General features: G+C 43.3%; 1 protein-coding gene across 1 annotated transcript; it reads right to left on the bottom strand.

Moving 5' to 3' along the window:
- Positions 1–648: 648 nt before the first annotated feature.
- On the bottom strand, positions 649–17,686 carry LOC124008154 (receptor-type tyrosine-protein phosphatase eta-like). The gene is made up of 13 exons (XM_046319207.1): positions 17,376–17,686; positions 17,204–17,274; positions 16,478–16,566; positions 15,469–16,093; positions 14,969–15,235; positions 9,276–9,533; positions 8,877–9,009; positions 8,323–8,465; positions 7,705–7,965; positions 6,289–6,561; positions 5,996–6,093; positions 3,677–5,627; positions 649–1,652 (listed from the first exon to the last, which is right to left on the bottom strand). Exons 2-12 carry the CDS (start codon positions 17,232–17,234, stop codon positions 5,550–5,552), a joined length of 2,256 nt encoding a protein of 751 aa, XP_046175163.1. The 5' UTR covers positions 17,235–17,274; positions 17,376–17,686; the 3' UTR covers positions 649–1,652; positions 3,677–5,549.
- Positions 17,687–19,426: the final 1,740 nt, after the last annotated feature.

Below are 19,426 nucleotides of genomic sequence, written 5' to 3'. Positions count from 1 at the left end.
ACCTAAAAACAGCATTCCATAGCATGAGTTGGTGTTTGTGTATTATGAGGTACCAGGGAGAGATGATGCTGTCTGCTGTGAATAATTAATTTCTTTCATACAAATTCTAACCTTGTGACCCACTCCATACATCTGTTGTTTAACATGTAGACTATGGGGGTGTATATTTGCTATAACATATATTTGTATTCTACAGATTGATTTTGTGTGTCATGCTGACATTCTCTGGGCTTCTTAGTGAAGTTTCCATTCCACTCATTGGAACGCTGGCTGTCTTTTCATTGTTTTTACTCATACATAGTCTCAAAAACTTCTGAGCTCTCAAGTGCTTTCAGTGTACACTCCTCCCCTTCCTCTGATTCTAAGGGAATCAATTTAATAATTAATTATACAATTAGTGGTATAAAATCAGGTTTGTTAAAATCTACCTGTTAGAAGACTGTTGACAATTAAATTGTTCATCAATAATATTGTATTCATTGAAGTCGGCATTAGGAAATTGAAAAGGAATGAAAACAACATTGTCTTTGGCCCCAAAAAGTTTTATTATGAACTTTGGAACAAGATGTCTTGTTATTAAGTCAATTATATTTTGTCTTAACAGTAATAATAAACAATTAATTGTACACAATTCAGAAAAAAAAAAAAAAAAAACATCTTTCAGGAGGCCCACGCAGCTTTTAGTTGAAGTCTGGGCCTCCTCACATGTAGGTGGTAGCTTGGGCCTCCTCATGGAGGTAGTTGGTCTGGGCCTGCTCGCAGAGATATTTGTAACAGAGGCCCTTGGTCTTGGACCTATTTGACTCCCTGAGGGCGGTGAAGAAGGCAGGCCAGGCAGCAGCACACCTCCCAGGCCCTGTCTAGCTACACCCCCGATCCGGGTAGGGTGCACCGCCCTCAGGTAACGGAACGCCATCCCCTTGTCCATCAGACAACAAACGCGTTCGCTGCAGAGGTAGTGGTAGGGCCTGGTAGGAGGGGTTGGGTGTGTCCCCTCGCTTGCGGCGGCTGGAGTGGATGTCGGCACACTCGAGGAACTAGAACTGGCGGCCGTTGGCTAGGCGAGGCTGGAAAGAAGTGATGTAACGCTGGCTGGGGATCTGGTGGGGAGAGGGAACGAGAGTGCTCAAGGCTTATAGGTTACAATTACAGTATAGGTGAATAGCACAGGAAAAATAAAACTCCTACCGATAACGGTTATCTCTAACAATCACGTGGTTCGTTAAGTCAGATCCGGAGTAGTCAAAACAATGGCTTTGTTTTGGCGGACTACAAAGTACAACCTAAAACCAGCATTATCTCATGATTCTACCGACATTCTAATAATTATTTACTGATAAGAGTCAAGTTCATGCTATGGGGCAAGTACAGTACGTAATCTGATGTTACCTAGGTTTCATTCAAACTTTCTTTGTATTTTGTATTTATTTTTGGTCTCACTCTGTTTCCCACTCTCCCCACACCTCTACCTCCCTATGCCCCCTCCTTCCACCAAGAGGCTACCCTCCCTACTCTCCCCTCTGCATACTCTCTTTTCAACCCTCTCCCCGTCTCATCCGTCTCGGCAGAAGCTCCATCCAGGTGCTCCAGACGTGGGACACGGTGGACTCTGACACCCTGAAGTGGAAGCCCTGGATGATGAAGGGCGGGTTCTGGATCGAAAACAAGAGAGAGAAACGGGGTATCAAAAATAAGTGCACAATTGATGTAACAATCAGAATGGGGTCAAATCAGTTTTCAATTCAGGCAATTCAGGTGGTGAACTGAAATTCACTTCATGCATTGAAAATTCCCCATTGCTTTCTATATGGACTTCATGATTCCTGAATGGAAATCTGCATTGACTTCAACCACGACAAATGTTTTTTTGCCATCCTTTATAAGTGAATCTAGGTAAATAAATAGGGTGACCCCTAGTGGCAGTTTTGTGCTACAGCAGGCACACAGCAGGTTGACTATCAGCAATGTGATTCATTACAACTCAATGCCTCCTGCTCTCCCATTCTCTTCTTCTATGAGGCGGGGCAGACACAAATATATGCACCAGAGTTTTGTTTATTACCATTTGACAAACCCTATTGAACAACTTCGGTTATGAGAAAGTATTTTTGAAGCACTGCCGTCTTTTTCATATGTATTAGCCAAAAGTGTCTACTGTCTAGAGCAGGGTTTCCCAAACTGGGTCTTGGGACTCCATATTTTTATTTTTTGCCCTAGCACTTCAGAGCTGATTCAAATAACCAAAGCTTGATTATGAGTTGTTTATTTGAATCAACTGTGTGGTGCTTAGGCAAACACCAAGACGTACACCCAAGGGGGAGCCCAGGACCTAGTTCGAGAAACCCTGCTCTAGAGGTAGGGACTCGGGGTTGATTAGGGGAGAGTGGGGTAAGTTGATCCACCCTTGTTTCTGGGAAACCATACACAAAATGTATAATTTTACTAAATATTTAGGAAGAGGTCATAATTTCATGAAGTCCGTGAAGGAAGACACCACATGGAAAAGTAAGCAAGTTAGGTAAAAATACAATGACAATACAATGGTAAAAAAACCAATGTAGATCATTTCAAAGATGCACTATGCTGAAATCGCTCCACCAATTCCTAGTTACTCAAATTATAATAGTTCCCCTAATAAGCAAGTATAGTGTAGAGAATCATTGTTCCATCTAAACCGCTGTGAAATATCTTTTCCATAACCAGAAATATTGTATTTTCAGCTGTCTGAAGCTGGTGTACCAAACCGAAAGCATAGAAATAACACCATAGAGGGGCCTCCCGGGTGGCGCAGTGGGACTGCAGCGCCAGCTGTGCCATCAGAGTCCCTGGGTTCGCGCCCAGGCTCTGTCGTAACCGGCTGCGACCGGGAGGTCCGTGAGGTGACGCACAATTGGCCTAGCGTCGTCCGGGTTAGGGAGGGCTTGGCCGGTAGGGATATCCTTGTCTCATCGCGGGCCGGGCGCAGTGCGCGCTAACCAAGGTTGCCAGGTACACAGTGTATCCATTGGTGCGGCTGGCTTCCGGGTTGGATGCGCGCTGTGTTAAGAAGCTGGTTGGGTTGTGTATCGGAGGACGCATGACTTTCAACCGTCGTCTCTCCCGAGCCCGGGAGTTGTAGCGATGAGACAACAATTGGATACCACGAAATTGGGGAGAAAATTAAAAAAAGAACACCATATAACAGATCCACGTACTTTTAATGAGAACAGATCTATAACTCACATTTCTATGTAAATTTGGTCAGGTTGCCCAAAAAGTTACATATTGTAGATTGTTCTATAGGTACGTTGGGGTCTATATAAGCTTCAATATGCGGTCCTAAACATAGAATGAAAGTACATCCTTGAGGCTGTGTGAGCTAATAGAGCCAATGGCAAGATGAGCAAATGAAAGTGTTTTCTTACCAGGCGTAATGCAAGGCATTATCAATGGGATATGTGTTTAAAAAACATTAAAGTGTTTGTTAGGTGTTAAGTCCGTTTTAAAAGAAGTTTAAATAACAAAATGCCTGTCCCAAATAGTGTTTGGGAAATAAAGACAGACGTGGTTTCAACTTATCCCACGCTACCCTATGGACTAGGGACTACATTGTGGTAGGAAAGTGTCTCTAGGCTATATTGTTTCTGTACCGTCTCGTGTTTAGTGTCATGGGGATGTTTTTGGATTGTATACCTACCTTCCCCCTCTGGCGGAAGTTGAAGACTGAGGGTACGGTGTGGTCCCTCAGTCTGACCATCTGGCCCCTCAGTCTGACCATCTGGCCCCTCAGTCTGACCATCTGGCCCCTCAGTCTGACCATCTGGCCCCTCAGTCTGACCATCTGGCCCCTCAGTCTGACCATCTGGCCCCTCAGTCTGACCATCTGGCCCCTCAGTCTGACCATCTGGCCCCTCAGTCTGACCATCTGGCCCGTGAGGTCAAACATGTTGTGGGTGAAGTGTTTGCTGCGGAACAAACGTTAGGTGCTGGGGATCCACTGCTGGTCAGGACTTTGTCAGATGGGGGCAGAACACCACTGGAGCCTTCGCTCTGTGTTCCTAGGAAACCTATGGAGAAGACACAGGGGACAAGGTATAAGTGCCATGGGGTAGGGGTTGGTTTTGGTATAGGGCACAAGTATGCTATGCAATGAAGAAATGAGAGAATAACTGCGCATGCTGATTATACACTAAGGGACAGTTTCCCAGACACAGATTAGTCCCAATCAGGACTAAAAAAGATATTTACATGGAGATTCTCCATTGAGAATGTTTTTTAGACTAGGAAAAGGCTTACGCTGTATCCAGGAAACTGGCCCATAATGTTTCTAGTTTTAGGAAATTGTGATGATATAAAACACGTCTTTCATCATTGCTCATCCTCCAAACAAAAGAGTGTCATAATTACCGGTGAAAGGATATGCTTTTGCAGGCTATAGTGGAGAACTTCTCGCAACAGCGGAGTTGCAACACATCTTCAAAGAGAGATCGTTTGGAAATGTCCAATTCCATTCATTTGGAATTGATGGTAATGGGATGTGGATCTTGATATAGGTCTAAAACATAATCTAACAACATTAGATTTTGGAGTGGAATGTCCCTTTAACTAGCTAGCTAGTAGTACCCGTGCTTACATTCTGAGGTCAAGAAGATAACTCATTAGATAGCCTTGGTTTTCACAGATATGAGAAGCCATTTAGCTCCCGAGCTATCTAGTTACTTTGAACAACTGCTGTGCTTCGTGGTTGGTTTCAGAGAATGGAAATGTTGGACAGGCATCGTCTCCGCTCACTAAGCACTTAGTTTTCACTTGTGTTTTTTAACTACTGGAATGGAGCAAAATGCTACATTGCTACATTTTCGGTTAGTGCACCAATTAATTACACGTTTGGGGCATTGCATCGTCGTTCAATACAGTAGTTATCGATTGCTATTTGCTACAAATAGTCCAATAGTTATCCACTACCCCACGTAACGTTGCCGACCATGTTGTAAAAAATACAAAAAAACAGTATAGCGTCAAACAAGCAAAATTGTTTGAATCGAAAAACCAATCATCTTCAACATCAGGTGCCTTCTTGATTGAGATGCACAGAGACTTACTAGAAAATACTTGTTTTACACTAGAAAAGCTAAGTTGATTACATAATGTCGTTTTATCCACACCGCAGTCAGATGAAGTACATTTTCATTGATTCATTTGACAATTGGTAAGAGACAATATGTTACTAAAATGCATTTGCAAAGAAAACATGACATCTTGAAAACAAGGACAAGGAATTCAACACACATACAGTGAGCTCCCAAAGTATTGGGAAAGTAGTTGTTTTTGTTTTGGCTCTGTAATCCAGCACTTTGGATTTGAAATGATACAGTGACTACGAGGTTAAAGTAGATATGTACTCTGTACTCTTTAATTTGAGTATATTTTCATTTATATCGGGTGAACCGTGCAGAAATTACAGCGCTTTTTGTATATAGTACCCCCATTTTAGGGGACCAAAAGTGTTGCGGCAAATTCCCATAAATGTGTATTAAAGTAGTAGTATTTGGTCGAGCTTGTGTGAGATATTATGCCTCTCTCCAGTCCAGTTCCCAGAACACAATATCTATCTTCTTGTAGAACTCCTTGCGGAAATGCTCCTGCAACTGTAACAGAAATAAGGACAGACTCAATTTTGTATTCGATGTGTTATAGGAAAACGTTCCATTTGATTTACTCTGTACAGTCTTTTTATTGTGTATGTGATGGGGAACGCATATGACACTGAACTTCGGCAAGTTCTATTCTATTTACTCTTACTAGCATCCCTGTCGCTGATTTTATTATTTTTTTTAAAGCAAAGATTGTTCTTGCAATGACCCTGATACAGTATGCGGTTGTCCCACCAATTCATTGTAAGTGGCTCTGGATAGGAGAGTCTGATAAAAATGACTACAATGTACATACGTAATGTGATTTAAAGGTTTGGTGATGAATGCCATGTGATTGGAGGATTTGATGATGATGACCTCACCTTTGACAGGACCTCTGTCTGTGTGCGGATGTCCTCGCAGTGGAGGGGTACGCTGGAGGAACACTTCGTGGTAATAGTCAGAACCCTCTTCTTAGCAACTGGCAGTGACAAGACAGGCAGGCAGGCAGAGATACAGAGAGGGACAGAGAGAGAGAGAGTAGAGAGAGGAGAGAGAAAGGGCAATATAGAGGTGTAGGGAGTTGAGATTTAAGGGAGTGATGATTAGCAAAAAACAAAGACAAACATAGTCACTATTATTATTACATTTGTAAACAAGATATTGTTTCATTTACTTGTCATCTGTGATACTGTGACCGGACTGCTTTCCTGGGTTCCCGCCTTCACTCGTACTTCGAAGTCGTAGTTGGTCCCAGCATGCAACCCATGAAATATATAGGTGGTGGCATTTTTCACAATGACATTCTTTGCCAAATTCCAGAATTCAGTGGTGTATTTGACCAGGTACGTCAGTTCTACGCCTTGGGATGCCTTGGGGGCTCCCCATGACAGGGTGACATGACTCTCACTGAAGGAGTCGATTTTGGCCGGTTCCGGTTGGACAGGAACTGTGTGCACATGGGTGAGAAAAATATTGACTAGACGTCAACATTAAAAAGTCAACATTTCTATCCCCTAGTGTTTTTTTATTCAACCAGTATATACACTTAGGTCCTGGATAGGAGTGTCTCTCAACAAGCAAAATAAGCTAAATATCTCCATAACATCAGAGATCCACTACCACATTTTAAAATAGGAATGGGGTTCTTTTCTGCACATGCATCTTTCTTTCGACCCAAAACCCACCACTGTGTGCATGGTCGAGGGACCTCTATTTTCACGTCATCTGACCATAGCACCAGTTCCAATCCAAGTACCAATGGCATTTAAGAAACTCCAAGCGTTTACATTTGTTGGATGACGTGAAAATAGAGCTCTTCGGCCACGCAGACCAGTGGTCGGTTTCGCGATGAAAGAAAGATGCATATGCAGAAAAGAAAGAAAAAAACACTCCTACTTTAATATGGTGGTGGATCTTTGTTGTTATGGGGATATTTTGCTTCCACTGGTCCTAGGGCCCTTGTTAAGGTCAATGGCATTAGCTTTACCCAGTTCTAGGACATTTTAGACAAAAATTTGGTCGCCTCTGCCAGGAGGCTGAAACCTGGCCTCGGGTGGTTCTTTCAGCAAGACAATAACCCCATGCACACATTAAAATCCACAAAGAAATTGATAATGGACCACAAAATCAACGTTTTGCAATGACCATCTCAGTCTCCGGACTTGAACCCCATTGAAAAATGGTGGTTTTAATTGAAGAGGGTAGTCCATAGGCACATATGAAGGATATCAAGGATCTGGAAGGTTTCTGTATGGAGGAATGGTCTAAGATCCCTCCTAATGTCTTCTCCAATCTCATAAAACATTTTAGAAAAAGGCTCAGTGCCATTATCCTCACAAGATTAGGTATTGAAAACAGGTGGCAATAACTTTGGCCCCCATCTTTTAAAGAAAAAATATATATTTGTAAAACAAAACAAAAAAATAGTATAAAATAATATAATTTCGCCAAAATGTTGAGCATACATTATAGCTCAGTATTTGTACAGTCTTTTTTGCTCATCTTTATCAACGGTGCCAATCATTTTGGACTTGTCTGTGTTCATCTATTCAAAGAGAGAGAGAGAAAGGGAGTTAAACTAATAACTCACAAGTGAAAACTGTTCTGCTACTTGGTTGGCTCTTGAGATACCCATTCAGAGTGGTGACTGTCACTGTATATTCGGCTCCTGCCTTCAGTCCCGTGAAGGAGAGAGAACTGGCGTTTTGCTCCTTTTTTTCAACTTCCTGTTCCAAGGCGGTTAGATTGAGCTGAACGCTGAAAGTCTCGTAGTTGCCCGTGGGAGCTGTCCAGGTCACCTTGATGGTGTACGTAGCAGGGACCAACTCTAAGTCTGTAATGCCACTTGGACCTATGGGGGTGAGAGGGAAAAGCGGATGGGGGGGGTAAAGATTCATGTGAGACAAGGGGAAATATATTACAGTAACAAATTGAGCGCATCGGCTATTCCTATGATAATATACAGTTATTATACATCATTCACAAAGATACTATCCAGCATACCAATCAAGCAACCCTTCAACAAATGAACCACCCAAACAACCAACCACTCAAACATCCAATCAATCAACTAATGCCTCATTATCCTGGGTACAATTTCCCCTTGATACAGATCTAGGATCAGCTGCCCCTCCCCAAATCCTAACCTCAACCATTAGTTGTCTAGGGGCAACTTCTCCCAACACCATTATCATCTGTCCAAACTCACTGGTGAAGGCAATCACGGTGCTGGGCTCTCCTTTCACAAATGCATCGGGCACCAGTGCTACCACGCTCAGCCAGAGCTTGGCGCCTGCCGGCAGTTCCGTGACCCGTAGACTTGTATTGTTCAGGTCTATGTATTTCAGCGTCCTAGAAATAAACAAGCAATGGCCTTGCGTCAATACTGTTCACACGCACTCGTCTTGTAGATCAGAGACTGTTCTCTGTTCCATATAGCTGGAGAATGGAGTGTGTTCTATTCATTACATTTCTATGTGAATTCCCAGGTCATTTAATGCACTTGGTGCTTTCAAGACAACTGGGTAATTGGAACAATAAATAATTCCAGTTGTTTTGAAAGTGGCAATTTCCTGATTGTTCTCAAGGTTCCCATGATCCCATGGGGAAAAAAAACGTATGGGTCTTTTGATTTATAAAAACATTAGCAGTAAATAGTCAAATGGCATGTGTTTGGTTTGGGCTACGTGAACAATGATAGCCTACATACTTGATAGCAGCCTACATACAGTACTTGTTACTGTTCTATAGTAGCCGACAAACTTGTTATTGACGTTTTCTTCATGCAAGACGTCCACTCTAAACCCAGAGATATTCCCTGCGGGCTGCTCCCATTGGAGGTGGACAGAGTCAGCAGTAGGATCAGACACCTTTAAGTTTGACACCTTTCCTGGCTCTGAAGGGGAAAGAAGAGATCAGTGTGTGTGTGTGTGTAATTTGCACTGGGTCATGTACAAATTTGAATCTATGAAAATGATTTGGGGTGCGGTTGCATCCTAACCTTTCAATAACAATTACATGTCAGATTCATTTTGTCAATGGAATGAAATTGACGTGGCGCGCCTTATTTACTGTTTCCCCTATAGAAACGTTCCTCTAGGAAAACCAGTCAAACATTTGCAAAGGAAAATCAACAACTAACAACAGTTTGCAGTAACTTACTGGTGTAGGAGGAGATGTTCAGTGGGTCTCCCTCCATGGACTCGTCCTCCACTTTGGCGTTGACATCAAATGTGTAGTACCCCCCCGGTATCAGGCCTTTCACCACAGCGCTCTCTGTGTGTGTGGTCATTTTCAGATGAGGTTGACCCCTCACCTGGATGTAGTAGAAGTCACGGTTGCCCTCAGGAGCGGACCAGGACAGGGCGATCTTGGTTTCTGAGACCTTGGTGACGTTGAGGTATTTGATCACATCAGGCTCTGAGAGAGAATGAATGATCAGTAGTCAGCATAATCATCATCTCCACTGATATCGATGCCTTAACATTGTTATACCATTATAATAACCATCTACGCATATGGTGCCATTAGAAAGTATTCATACCCCTAGACTTAATCCACATTTTGTTGTTACAGCCGGAACTCAAAATGTACTAAATGGATTTCTCTCACCCATCTACACAGAATGCCCCATAATGACAAAGTGAAAACATGTTTTTAAATTAAATACAGACATCTAATTTACATTAGTATACACAATACTTTGCTATGACTCTCCAAAATGAGTTTAGCTGCATCCAATTTCCTTTGCTTATCGTCGAGATATCACGAGAACTTTATTGGAGTCCACCTGTGGCCAGTTCAAATGATTGGACATGATTTAGAAAGTAACACCTGTCTACACTCATCGGGCCAGTTTATTAGGTACACCACCCCGTTCACAAAAAAATGAATCGCTCCTACAGACAGTGAGTCGTGTGGCCGTGGCTTGCTATATAAAGCAGGCAGAGGCATTCAGTTACTGTTCGATTGAACGTTAGAATGGGCAAAACAAGTGCCCCGAGCGACTTTGAGCGTGGTCTGATCTTCGGTGCCAAGCACCCCAGATCTAGTATCTCAGAAACAGCCGCCCTCCTGGGCTTTTTACGCGAGACATTGTCTAAGGTTTTACCGAGAATGGTGCGACACAGAAAAAACATCCAGTCAGCGGCAGTCCTATGGGGGGCAAACAGCTTGATGATGAGATGTCGAAGGAGAATGGCGAGAATCATGCAAGCTAACAGGTTGGGCCACAAACAGACAAATAACAGTTCACAATTCACCTATCCTTGTCACGGGTGGCCTATTGCAGCAGACGACCACACCGGGTTCCACTCCGATCAGCTAAAAACAAGAAGAAGTGGCTCCAGTGGGCACACGATCACCAACACTGGACTATTGAAGAGTGAAGAATATTGCCTGGCGCGACGAATCCCAGTTCCTGTTACGTCATGCTGATGGCAGACTCAGGATTTGGCGTAAGCAGCATGAGTCCATGGACCCATCCTGCCTGGTGGTACAGGATGTGTACAGGCTGGTGGCAGTGGTGTACTGGTGTGAGGAATGTTTTTCTGGGACAGGTTAGGTCCCTTGAAACAAATTGAGAAACGATTGAACGCCACAGTGTATCTGAACATTGTTGCTGACCAAACCCCATAGAGGATCTTTGAGATGAGATGGACTGTTCGCAGCATGAATGTACCGCTGTCCAACCTGCAGCAACTGCGGGATGCCATTGCGTCAGCATGGACCAAAATCCACGTGGAACATTTCTGACACCTTGTAGAATCCATGCCCTAAAGAATTCAGGCTGTTCTGGGGGGAAAGGGGGGGAAAGACCCGGTTCTAGATGGGTGTGCCTCAAACTTGCCGGTGAGTGTATATAAGGTCCCACAGTTGACAGAGCATGTCAGAGCAGTAACTATACCATGAAGTCCGAGGAACTGATCTCCGAGAAAGAATTGTGATGAGGCATATACAGTGCATTCAGAAAGTATTCAGACCCCATCCCTTTTACACATTTTGTTACGTTACAGCCTTATTCTAAAATGGAAAAAAAATCATCATCAATCTACACACAACACCCCATAATGACAAAGGGCCTTGGTCAGGGAGATGACCAAGAACCCGATGGTCAGTCTGACAGAGCTCTAATGTTCTTCTGGTGGAGATGGGAGGACCTTCCAGAAGGACAAACATCTCTACAGCACTCCACCCATCAGGCCTTTATGGCAGAGTGGCCAGATGGAAGCCACTCCTCAGCAATAGGGACTGGGAGACTAGTCAGGATCGAATGAAAGATTAACGGAGCGTACAGAGATCCTTGATGAAAACCTCCTCCAGAGCGCTCAGGACCTCAGACTGGATCGAAGGTTCACCTTCCAACAGGACAACGACCCTAAGCACACAGTCAAGACAACACAGGAGTGAGTGGCTTAGGGACGAGTCTCTGAATGTCATTGAGTGGCCTAGCCTGAGTCTGGACTTGAACCCAATCGAACATCTCTGGAGAGACCTGAAAATAGTGCAGCAACGCTCCCCGTCCAACCTGACAGAGCTTGAGAGGATCTGCAGAGAAGAATGGGAGAAACTCCCAAAATACAGGTGTGCCAAGCCTGTAACGTCACACCCAAGAAGACTCAAGGCTATAATCGCTGCCAAAGGAGATTCAACAAAGTACTGAGTAAAGGATCTAAATACTTATGTAAATGTGATGAGTTTTTTTTTAAATACAAAAACAAAAAGATATTTTGCTTTGTCATTATGGGGTATTGTATGTAGATTGATGAGGGGAAAAACAATTTAAGGATGTAACATAACAAAATTTGGAAAAAGTCTAGGTGTACGAATGAATATAGTGGCTCTGCCGAGAGCTGGCCATCTGACCAAACTGAGCAACCGAGCAAGAAGGACCTTGGTCATGGAGGTGACCAAGAACCCAATGACCACTCTGACAGAACTACAGAGTTCCTTGGCTGAGATGGGAGAACCTGCCAGAAGGACAACAGTCTCTACAGTACTTCACCAGTCTGGGCTTTATGGTTGGGTGGCAAGAACAGAAGCTACTCCTTAGATCAGAGGTGGGCAGTTCCAGTCCTCGAGGGCCTGATTGGTGTCACAGTTTTGCCCCAACCCCAGCTAACACCCCTGACTCCAATAATCACCAAATCATGATCTTCAGTTTAGAATGCAATTTGATTAATCAGCTGTGTTTGCTAGGGATGGAGAAAAAATGTGACACCAATCAGGCCTTCAAGGACTGGAGTTGCCCACCTCTGCCTTAGATAATGGCATATGACAGCATTCATGGAGTTTGCAAAAATACATTTGAAAGACTCAGAGCCTAAGGCAAAATATTCTGTGGTCTGGAGAATACCAGTCTAACACCATCCCTACAGTGAAGCATGGCGGTGACAGCATCATGCTGTGAAGGTGATTTTCAGCAGCAGGGCCTGGGAGACTGGTAAGGATAGAGGGAACAATGAATGGTGCCAAATACAGGCCAATCCTTGATGAGAACCTGCTTCAGAGTGCGAACAACCCTAGGCTAGGGGCAATGATTTACAGTGCCTTGCGAAAGTATTCGGCCCCCTTGAACTTTGCGACCTTTTGCCACATTTCAGGCTTTAAACATAAAGATATAAAACTGTATTTTTTGTGAAGAATCAATAACAAGTGGGACACAATCATGAAGTGGAACAACATTTATTGGATATTTCAAACTTTTTTAACGAAATCAAAAACTGAAGAATTGGGCGTGCAAAATTATTCAGCCCCTTTACTTTCAGTGCAGCAAACTCTCTCCAGAGGTTCAGTGAGGATCTCTGAATGATCCAATGTTGATCTAAATGACTAATGACGATAAATACAATCCACCTGTGTGTAATCAAGTCTCCATATAAATGCACCTGCACTGTGATGATCTCAGAGGTCCGTTAAAAGTGCAGAGAGCATCATGAAGAACAAGGAACACACCAGGCAGGTCCGAGATACTGTTGTGAAGAAGTTTAAAGCCGGATTTGGATACAAATTTTTTTTCCCAAGCTTTAAACATCCCAAGGGGCACTGTGCAAGCGATAATATTGAAATGGAAGGAGTATCAGACCACTGCAAATCTACCAAGACCTGGCCGTCCCTCTAAACTTTCAGCTCATACAAGGAGAAGACTGATCAGAGATGCAGCCAAGAGGCCCATGAATACACTGGATGAACTGCAGAGATCTACAGCTGAGGTGGGAGACTCTGTCCATAGGACAACAATCAGTCGTATATTGCACAAATCTGGCCTTTATGGAAGAGTGGCAAGAAGAAAGCCATTTCTTAAAGATATCCATAAAAAGTGTTGTTTAAAGTTTGCCACAAGCCACCTGGGAGACACCAAAATGTGGAAGAAGGTGCTCTGGTCAGATGAAACCAAAATTGAACTTTTTGGCAACAATGCAAAACGTTATGTTTGGCGTAAAAGCAACACACCTCATCACCCTGAACACACCATCCCCACTGTCAAACATGGTGGTGGCAGCATCATGGTTTGGGCCTGCTTTTCTTCAGCAGGGACAGGGAAGATGGTTCAAATTGATGGGAAGATGGATGGAGCCAAATACAGGACCATTCTGGAAGAAAACCTGATGGAGTCTGCAAAAGACCTGAGACTGGGACAGAGATTTATCTTCCAACAAGACAATGATCCAAAACATAAAGCAAAATCTACAATGGAATGGTTCAAAAATAAACATATCCAGGTGTTAGAATGGCCAAGTCAAAGTCCAGACCTGAATCCAATCGAGAACCTGTGGAAAGAACTGAAAACTGCTGTTCACAAATGCTCTCCATCCAACCTCACTGAGCTCGAGCTGTTTTGCAAGGAAGAATGGGAAAAATTTCAGTCTCTCGATGTGCAAAACTGATAAGAGACATACCCCAAGCGACTTACAGCTGTAATCGCAGCAAAAGGTGGCGCTACAAAGTATTAACTTAAGGGGGCTGAATAATTTTGCACGCCCAATTTTTCAGTTCTTGATTTGTTAAAAAAGTTTGAAATATCCAATAAATGTCGTTCCACTTCATGATTGTGTCCCACTTGTTGTTGATTCTTCACAAAGAAATACAGTTTTATATCTTTATGTTTGAAGCCTGAAATGTGGCAAAAGGTCGCAAAGTTCAAGGGGGCCGAAAACTTTCGCAAGGCACTGTACATTCCAACATTGCAATGACCCCAAGCATACAGCCAAAGCAATGTGGGAATGGCTCCAGAACAAGAATGTGAAAGTCCTTGAGCGGCCCAGCCAATGCCCAGACTTGAATCCCATTGAAAATCTGTGGAAAGACTTGAAGATTGCTGTTCACCGCCACTCCCCATCTAAGATCTTGAGAAAATCTACAAGGAAGAATGGGAGAAAATCCCCAAATCCAGATGTGCAAAGCTGATACAGACCTACCCAAGACTGGTCAATGCTGTAATCGCTGCCAAAGGTGCTTCTACAAAGTATTAACTCAGGGGTGTGAATGCTTATGTAAATAAGATATTTCTGTATTTCATTTTCAATAAATGTGCAAACATTTCTAAAAACATGTTTTCACTTCATCATTATGGGGTTATTGTGTGTAGATGGTTTAAATATATATTTTTTTATCAACCATTTAGAATTCAGGCTGTATGCAACACATCCAAATGTGAAATTAGTCAAGGGGTACGAATACTTTCTGAAGGCACTGTACATGTAATTTATATCTATCTAGCATCTACACTACTACAAGTTTTAGTAGTAGTTGTACAGTAGCAGTAGTAGCAGTAATAGTGGTTGTAGCAGTAACAGCAGTTGTAGTGGCCCTATTCAACAGTGACATTTGATACTAGTGCTATTCTCCATACTCACTGGTGTAGAAGGAGACGTTCTGTGGGTTGAGGTCCCTTCCACACTTAATGGGGAACACCTGGACTTTGTACTGGGTGCCGGCGGTGAGGTTGGAAAGGTCGTAGGTCAAGTAAGTCCGGTTCAAGTTGCTGTGGTTTAGGGTCAGGTTGTAGTCAGAGGAGTTGACCTCCACCCTGTAGTCGCTGATGTCACCAGGCCCGCGGGTCCAGTGCAGAGTCCCGTTGTGTAGGGTCTTGTTGGTCATGGTGGCGTTCCCGTAGAAACGGTCTACATACACAGGTGAGATGCGGTTGTTGATCGGGGTGGGTTGGGTGAGGGGGTAAGAGAAGGTGACAAAGACGGGGAAAAGGGTGCGAGTCAAATAGAAAACATATCAATATGATTACCAGTAAGTATTACACCCCCCAACATCAGCATCTCAATCTACTTCCCAGAAAGCCAACATCACACTAAATTCAATTTTTTAAAGAAGAAAAATACATAAATTAAACCCCTCCTACCTTCATAGCAGATATAGGGGGTAGGCTTTGAGCAGATTTGATCAAACCAAAGTCCAAAACTGTATAGGGCTATGCACTGGTTCTCATCTGTGTCCGTCTCATTCGTCCCACTGATGCCACCAGTAACTCCTGTAAAGAACGTTGGTCCCGTAGTCATTTCAGATGTCATCGTTGTCACCTCTGTTGCCATTGTAGTCCTCTCAGCTTTCTCTATTACTTTCATCTTTGCCATGGCTTCCATCGTTGATAACGTTGTCATGTTTTCATCCTCTGGGAAAGTGTCATCTGTATCATTACCGTAACCAGTATCATTGTAGCTACCGGCAGCAGTAGGTGCCGGGGTAACATTGGTAGGCTTGCTCTCATTGGTGCAGGAACACCCACATTCATTGGGGAGGCTGGAGCCGTAGTTAACTTTCATCACATGGTCCTTGGGCTTGGAGAGTACTGGGTGGCCAGGGTACCAGTTCTGGAAGGTGAGGGGGTCTCCGTTGGACCAGCTGGACCAGGGGTAGGAGTCATTGCGAATAGTCTTGCGGAGGCCGATCCAGTAACTAGAGTTTAGGTTCTGGACGAGTTGCAGGTTGTTGTCAGGGGTGAGGCTCACCAGGTCTTTATAGCACACCTAACATGACAAAGTTACGAGTTATATCAGGGGTGGCTTTTACTGGGTGCTGGAGGGCCAGAAGGGTGCAGGCTTTTGTTCCAGTCCAGCACTAATATTTGATATCATCATCATTCTCAACCTAGTCACTGGTTTAACCAGGCATTTTAAAGCTTGGTTGGAGATAAACCTGCACACACTTAGGGAGCCCCCAGAATAAAACATTTAAATAAAAGTTTGAATTGTTCATTCAGTATTGTTGTAATTGTCATTATATCATAATTGCAAATCATTGCAAATATATATATAAAATCGGTATCTGCTTTTTTTGGTCCTCCAATAATCGTATCGGCGTTGAAGAATCATAACCGGTCGACCTCTACTTTCTATATCTTTGTGTTCTACCTGGCAGTGGAGTCTGGCCTGTTCCCAGGTGGATGGGTTCGACTGGATGAAGTACTGCCGCTCAGCTAAACAGCACACCACCAACACAGCTGGGAGGAGGGAGAGAGAGAGAGAGAGAAAACTCAAGATCATATTCAGCTAACAGGCATTTTCCTCTTCAGTATGCTGATCAATGGCCTTATTCAGCCAATTGAAGGACCCATGGTTTGAAACACATGTTAAAATGTTATTTATTTTAGCTCCTAACATTCAGGCTTGTATGCATAAAACATCTCCAAATAGGAGTGCCGATCGAGGATCATTTTTGCCGTTTAGATCATAGACGCTTTATGAATACGGGTTATTGATTCGATTAGTAAAATTGAAATTGATGCCACCGGTATTTCATATCAACACAACTGGGCGCCATTGGATGCCTTTTATTTATGGAATGTCTTTACATGACATTCTCATATGACGGATAGCCACTCAAGGATGTTTTGGATACATTATTCCCAAACAGAATATCTCTTATAAATGTCACTTGGCATTTTGAATAATTCAGCAACTCTCTCATTCTTGCATCATTCTTTGTGGTTTAAGCTGCCAAATACGATATTTGTTTCATAGATAGTACTCTGATCTACAATTGACTTACTGCTTGTTTCTTTACACCCTACAAGGTTCACTTTTAAAACATTCATTTACAAATGAGAATGGATGCATTTGTCAAAAGCAGGAGCTCACCCCATAATAACAGATGTTGAATCCTGTCCATTCTTCAACAGATGGGATACAGACTTCTTCGTTCTGGGTACCTATTTGGATATTCACACTTGAATACATTTAATCAGACAAGTAGCTGTTGAAATCCACAAAATGTATTCATCATAAACAGATTTAAATCAGTATCACAAACCCTCTCAAGCGGAACAAAATCAAACCAACCGCGGGCACAGCGTTTGATCTACTGAAATGTGCAGGCACCTTCTTCCTCACTCCCTATTTCTGAACATAAATTCCCCTATTGTGATGGTTAGGTCATTTAAGGGAAATGGGAATTTGAATATGGGTACACAGACTACATTCAGAATGGGAGGGTGGAGGGAGAAGACTCAGAGGGAGTAATATCGAAAAACATATGAAGAGCTCAAGAGAAACAAATTACATGGGATTAGGGCCAGGAGTTTTTTCCAGAGACCTAACCTGGAAAAACATTGTGCCCTGGTTACTGTCTATGGCTATAACTGGTCAGGTTAAACTACTGTCCCAACATGGGATGTAATCATTAGTCCAAACAAGTTGCCCAAACAGAACATTTGCAAATAAAACAAGAGTTTCTATTGAATCAATTCAGTTAGGTCCCTCCATGTTCCGTAAAAAAATAAAACGTTTTTACAACAGAATCAGCTAAATGAATCGTGTCACAACAAGCTATGGTGCCATCACCACAGCTTCTCTCGAATCAACAACCACTCAAAAACAGATGTCAATCATCTAGATCAGTGTTTCTTAATGCTGGTCCTGCACATTTTTTTCACACTAGCATTTCACACCCGATTACACTAATCAGAAGGTCCAATTAGTGGAATCAGGTGTGTAGAGCAACAGGCAAAACAATTATTTGCACACCTTTGGGTACCAAAGACCAGGATGAAGAAAAACTGATCTAGATAGAATACCGGTGAAAACTACACTCGGTTGCCAGTTTATTTGGTACACCACCCCATTCACAAAAATGGTTCGCTCCTACAGGCAGTGAGTCACATAGTCGTGACTTGCTATATGAAGCAAAAAGACAGGCATTCAGTTATTGTTCGATTGAACGTTAGAATGGGCAAAACGAGTGACCTAAGTGACTTTGAGCGTGGTATGAACGTCGGTGCGATCGTCGGTGCCTGGTGTGCCGGTTCTAGTATCTCAGAAACAGCCGGCCTCCTGGGCTTTTCACAAACGACAGCGTCTAGGGTTTACCGAGAATGATGCGACAGCTCGTTGATGAGAGGTCGAAGGAGAATGGCAAGCATTGTGCAAACATTGCCACAAACAGGCAAATAACTGCACAGTTCAACACGGGTGTGCAGAACAGCATCTCAGAACGCACAAGTCGTCAGCCCTCGTCTCGAATGGGCTATTGCAGTTGACCACACCGGGTTCCACTCCTTGGAGCCAAAACCAAGAAACGGCTCCAGTGGGCACGCGATCACCAACACTGGACAATTGAGTGGAAAAAACGTTGCCTGGTCCAAACAAATCTCAGTTCCTGTTGCATCATGCTGATGGTAGTCATGATTTGGATTAAGCTTGAGTCCATGGCCCCATCCTGCCTGGTATCAATGGTACAGGCTGGTGGCAGTGGTGTACTGGTGTGGGGAATGTGTTCCTGGGACATGTTAGGTCCCTTGATACCAATTGAGCAAAAATGTCATGACCTGAAGAATTCAGGCTGTTCTGGAGCCAAAGGGGGGGGGGGGGGTTCTGGCAAGAGTGTATATCCATCCCATTTAAGACTGGCTCCCTTAAGCAAATAAAATGGAAGTACAAAGACATTAGTTTCATGGATGCAAGACAGATACTTGGGTTTTGCATTATTCCTCCAGACATGCAAAGCATTGGACAATGTATTCTTGGCTGATGTGTACACACAGCAGTAGATAAAAGGAATGGACAAGGGTCAGGTACATCTGAAATGCAAAGCTAGTTTACGACAGTGCTAATGACGCTTGAAATTTGACTTTGTGATCCAAGCCAAGCCGAGCAGTACTGTGCTGGTCTGGTTACACATCCACCATAGTTGCTGGAACCATGATGGAAGCAATGTGAAAAATAATATATTTGGGCCCAGCACAGTTCAGGTCCATATGATGGTATAAAAAAAAACAGTCTCATTACAGAGCCTTAACTAGCTAGCCAGGACAAGCAAGATTTGGTTCTGGTTCAGAGATGTAAATGGGTCTGTCGTCACTCACC

The sequence above is a fragment of the Oncorhynchus gorbuscha genome, linkage group LG21 (genome assembly GCF_021184085.1).
Source record: "Oncorhynchus gorbuscha isolate QuinsamMale2020 ecotype Even-year linkage group LG21, OgorEven_v1.0, whole genome shotgun sequence".
NCBI classification, from domain to species: Eukaryota; Metazoa; Chordata; class Actinopteri; order Salmoniformes; family Salmonidae; genus Oncorhynchus; species Oncorhynchus gorbuscha.
The sequence above is the reverse complement of the archived record's forward strand: the minus strand, read 5'-3'. Positions and strand labels throughout refer to the sequence as shown.

What these genes read in the sequence shown, in the direction of transcription:
- LOC124008154 (XM_046319207.1), bottom strand. Translation starts at nt 17,234, where the DNA reads ATGGACAGGATTCAACATCTGTTATTATGGG. An exon ending in GAACGTCTCCTTCTACACCA is followed by an intron (nt 9,534 to 14,968) that starts GTGAGTATGGAG and finishes ATTCTCTCTCAG; the next exon opens with AGCCTGATGTGATCAAATAC. An exon ending in GAACATCTCCTCCTACACCA is followed by an intron (nt 9,010 to 9,275) that starts GTAAGTTACTGC and finishes TTTCCCCTTCAG; the next exon opens with AGCCAGGAAAGGTGTCAAAC.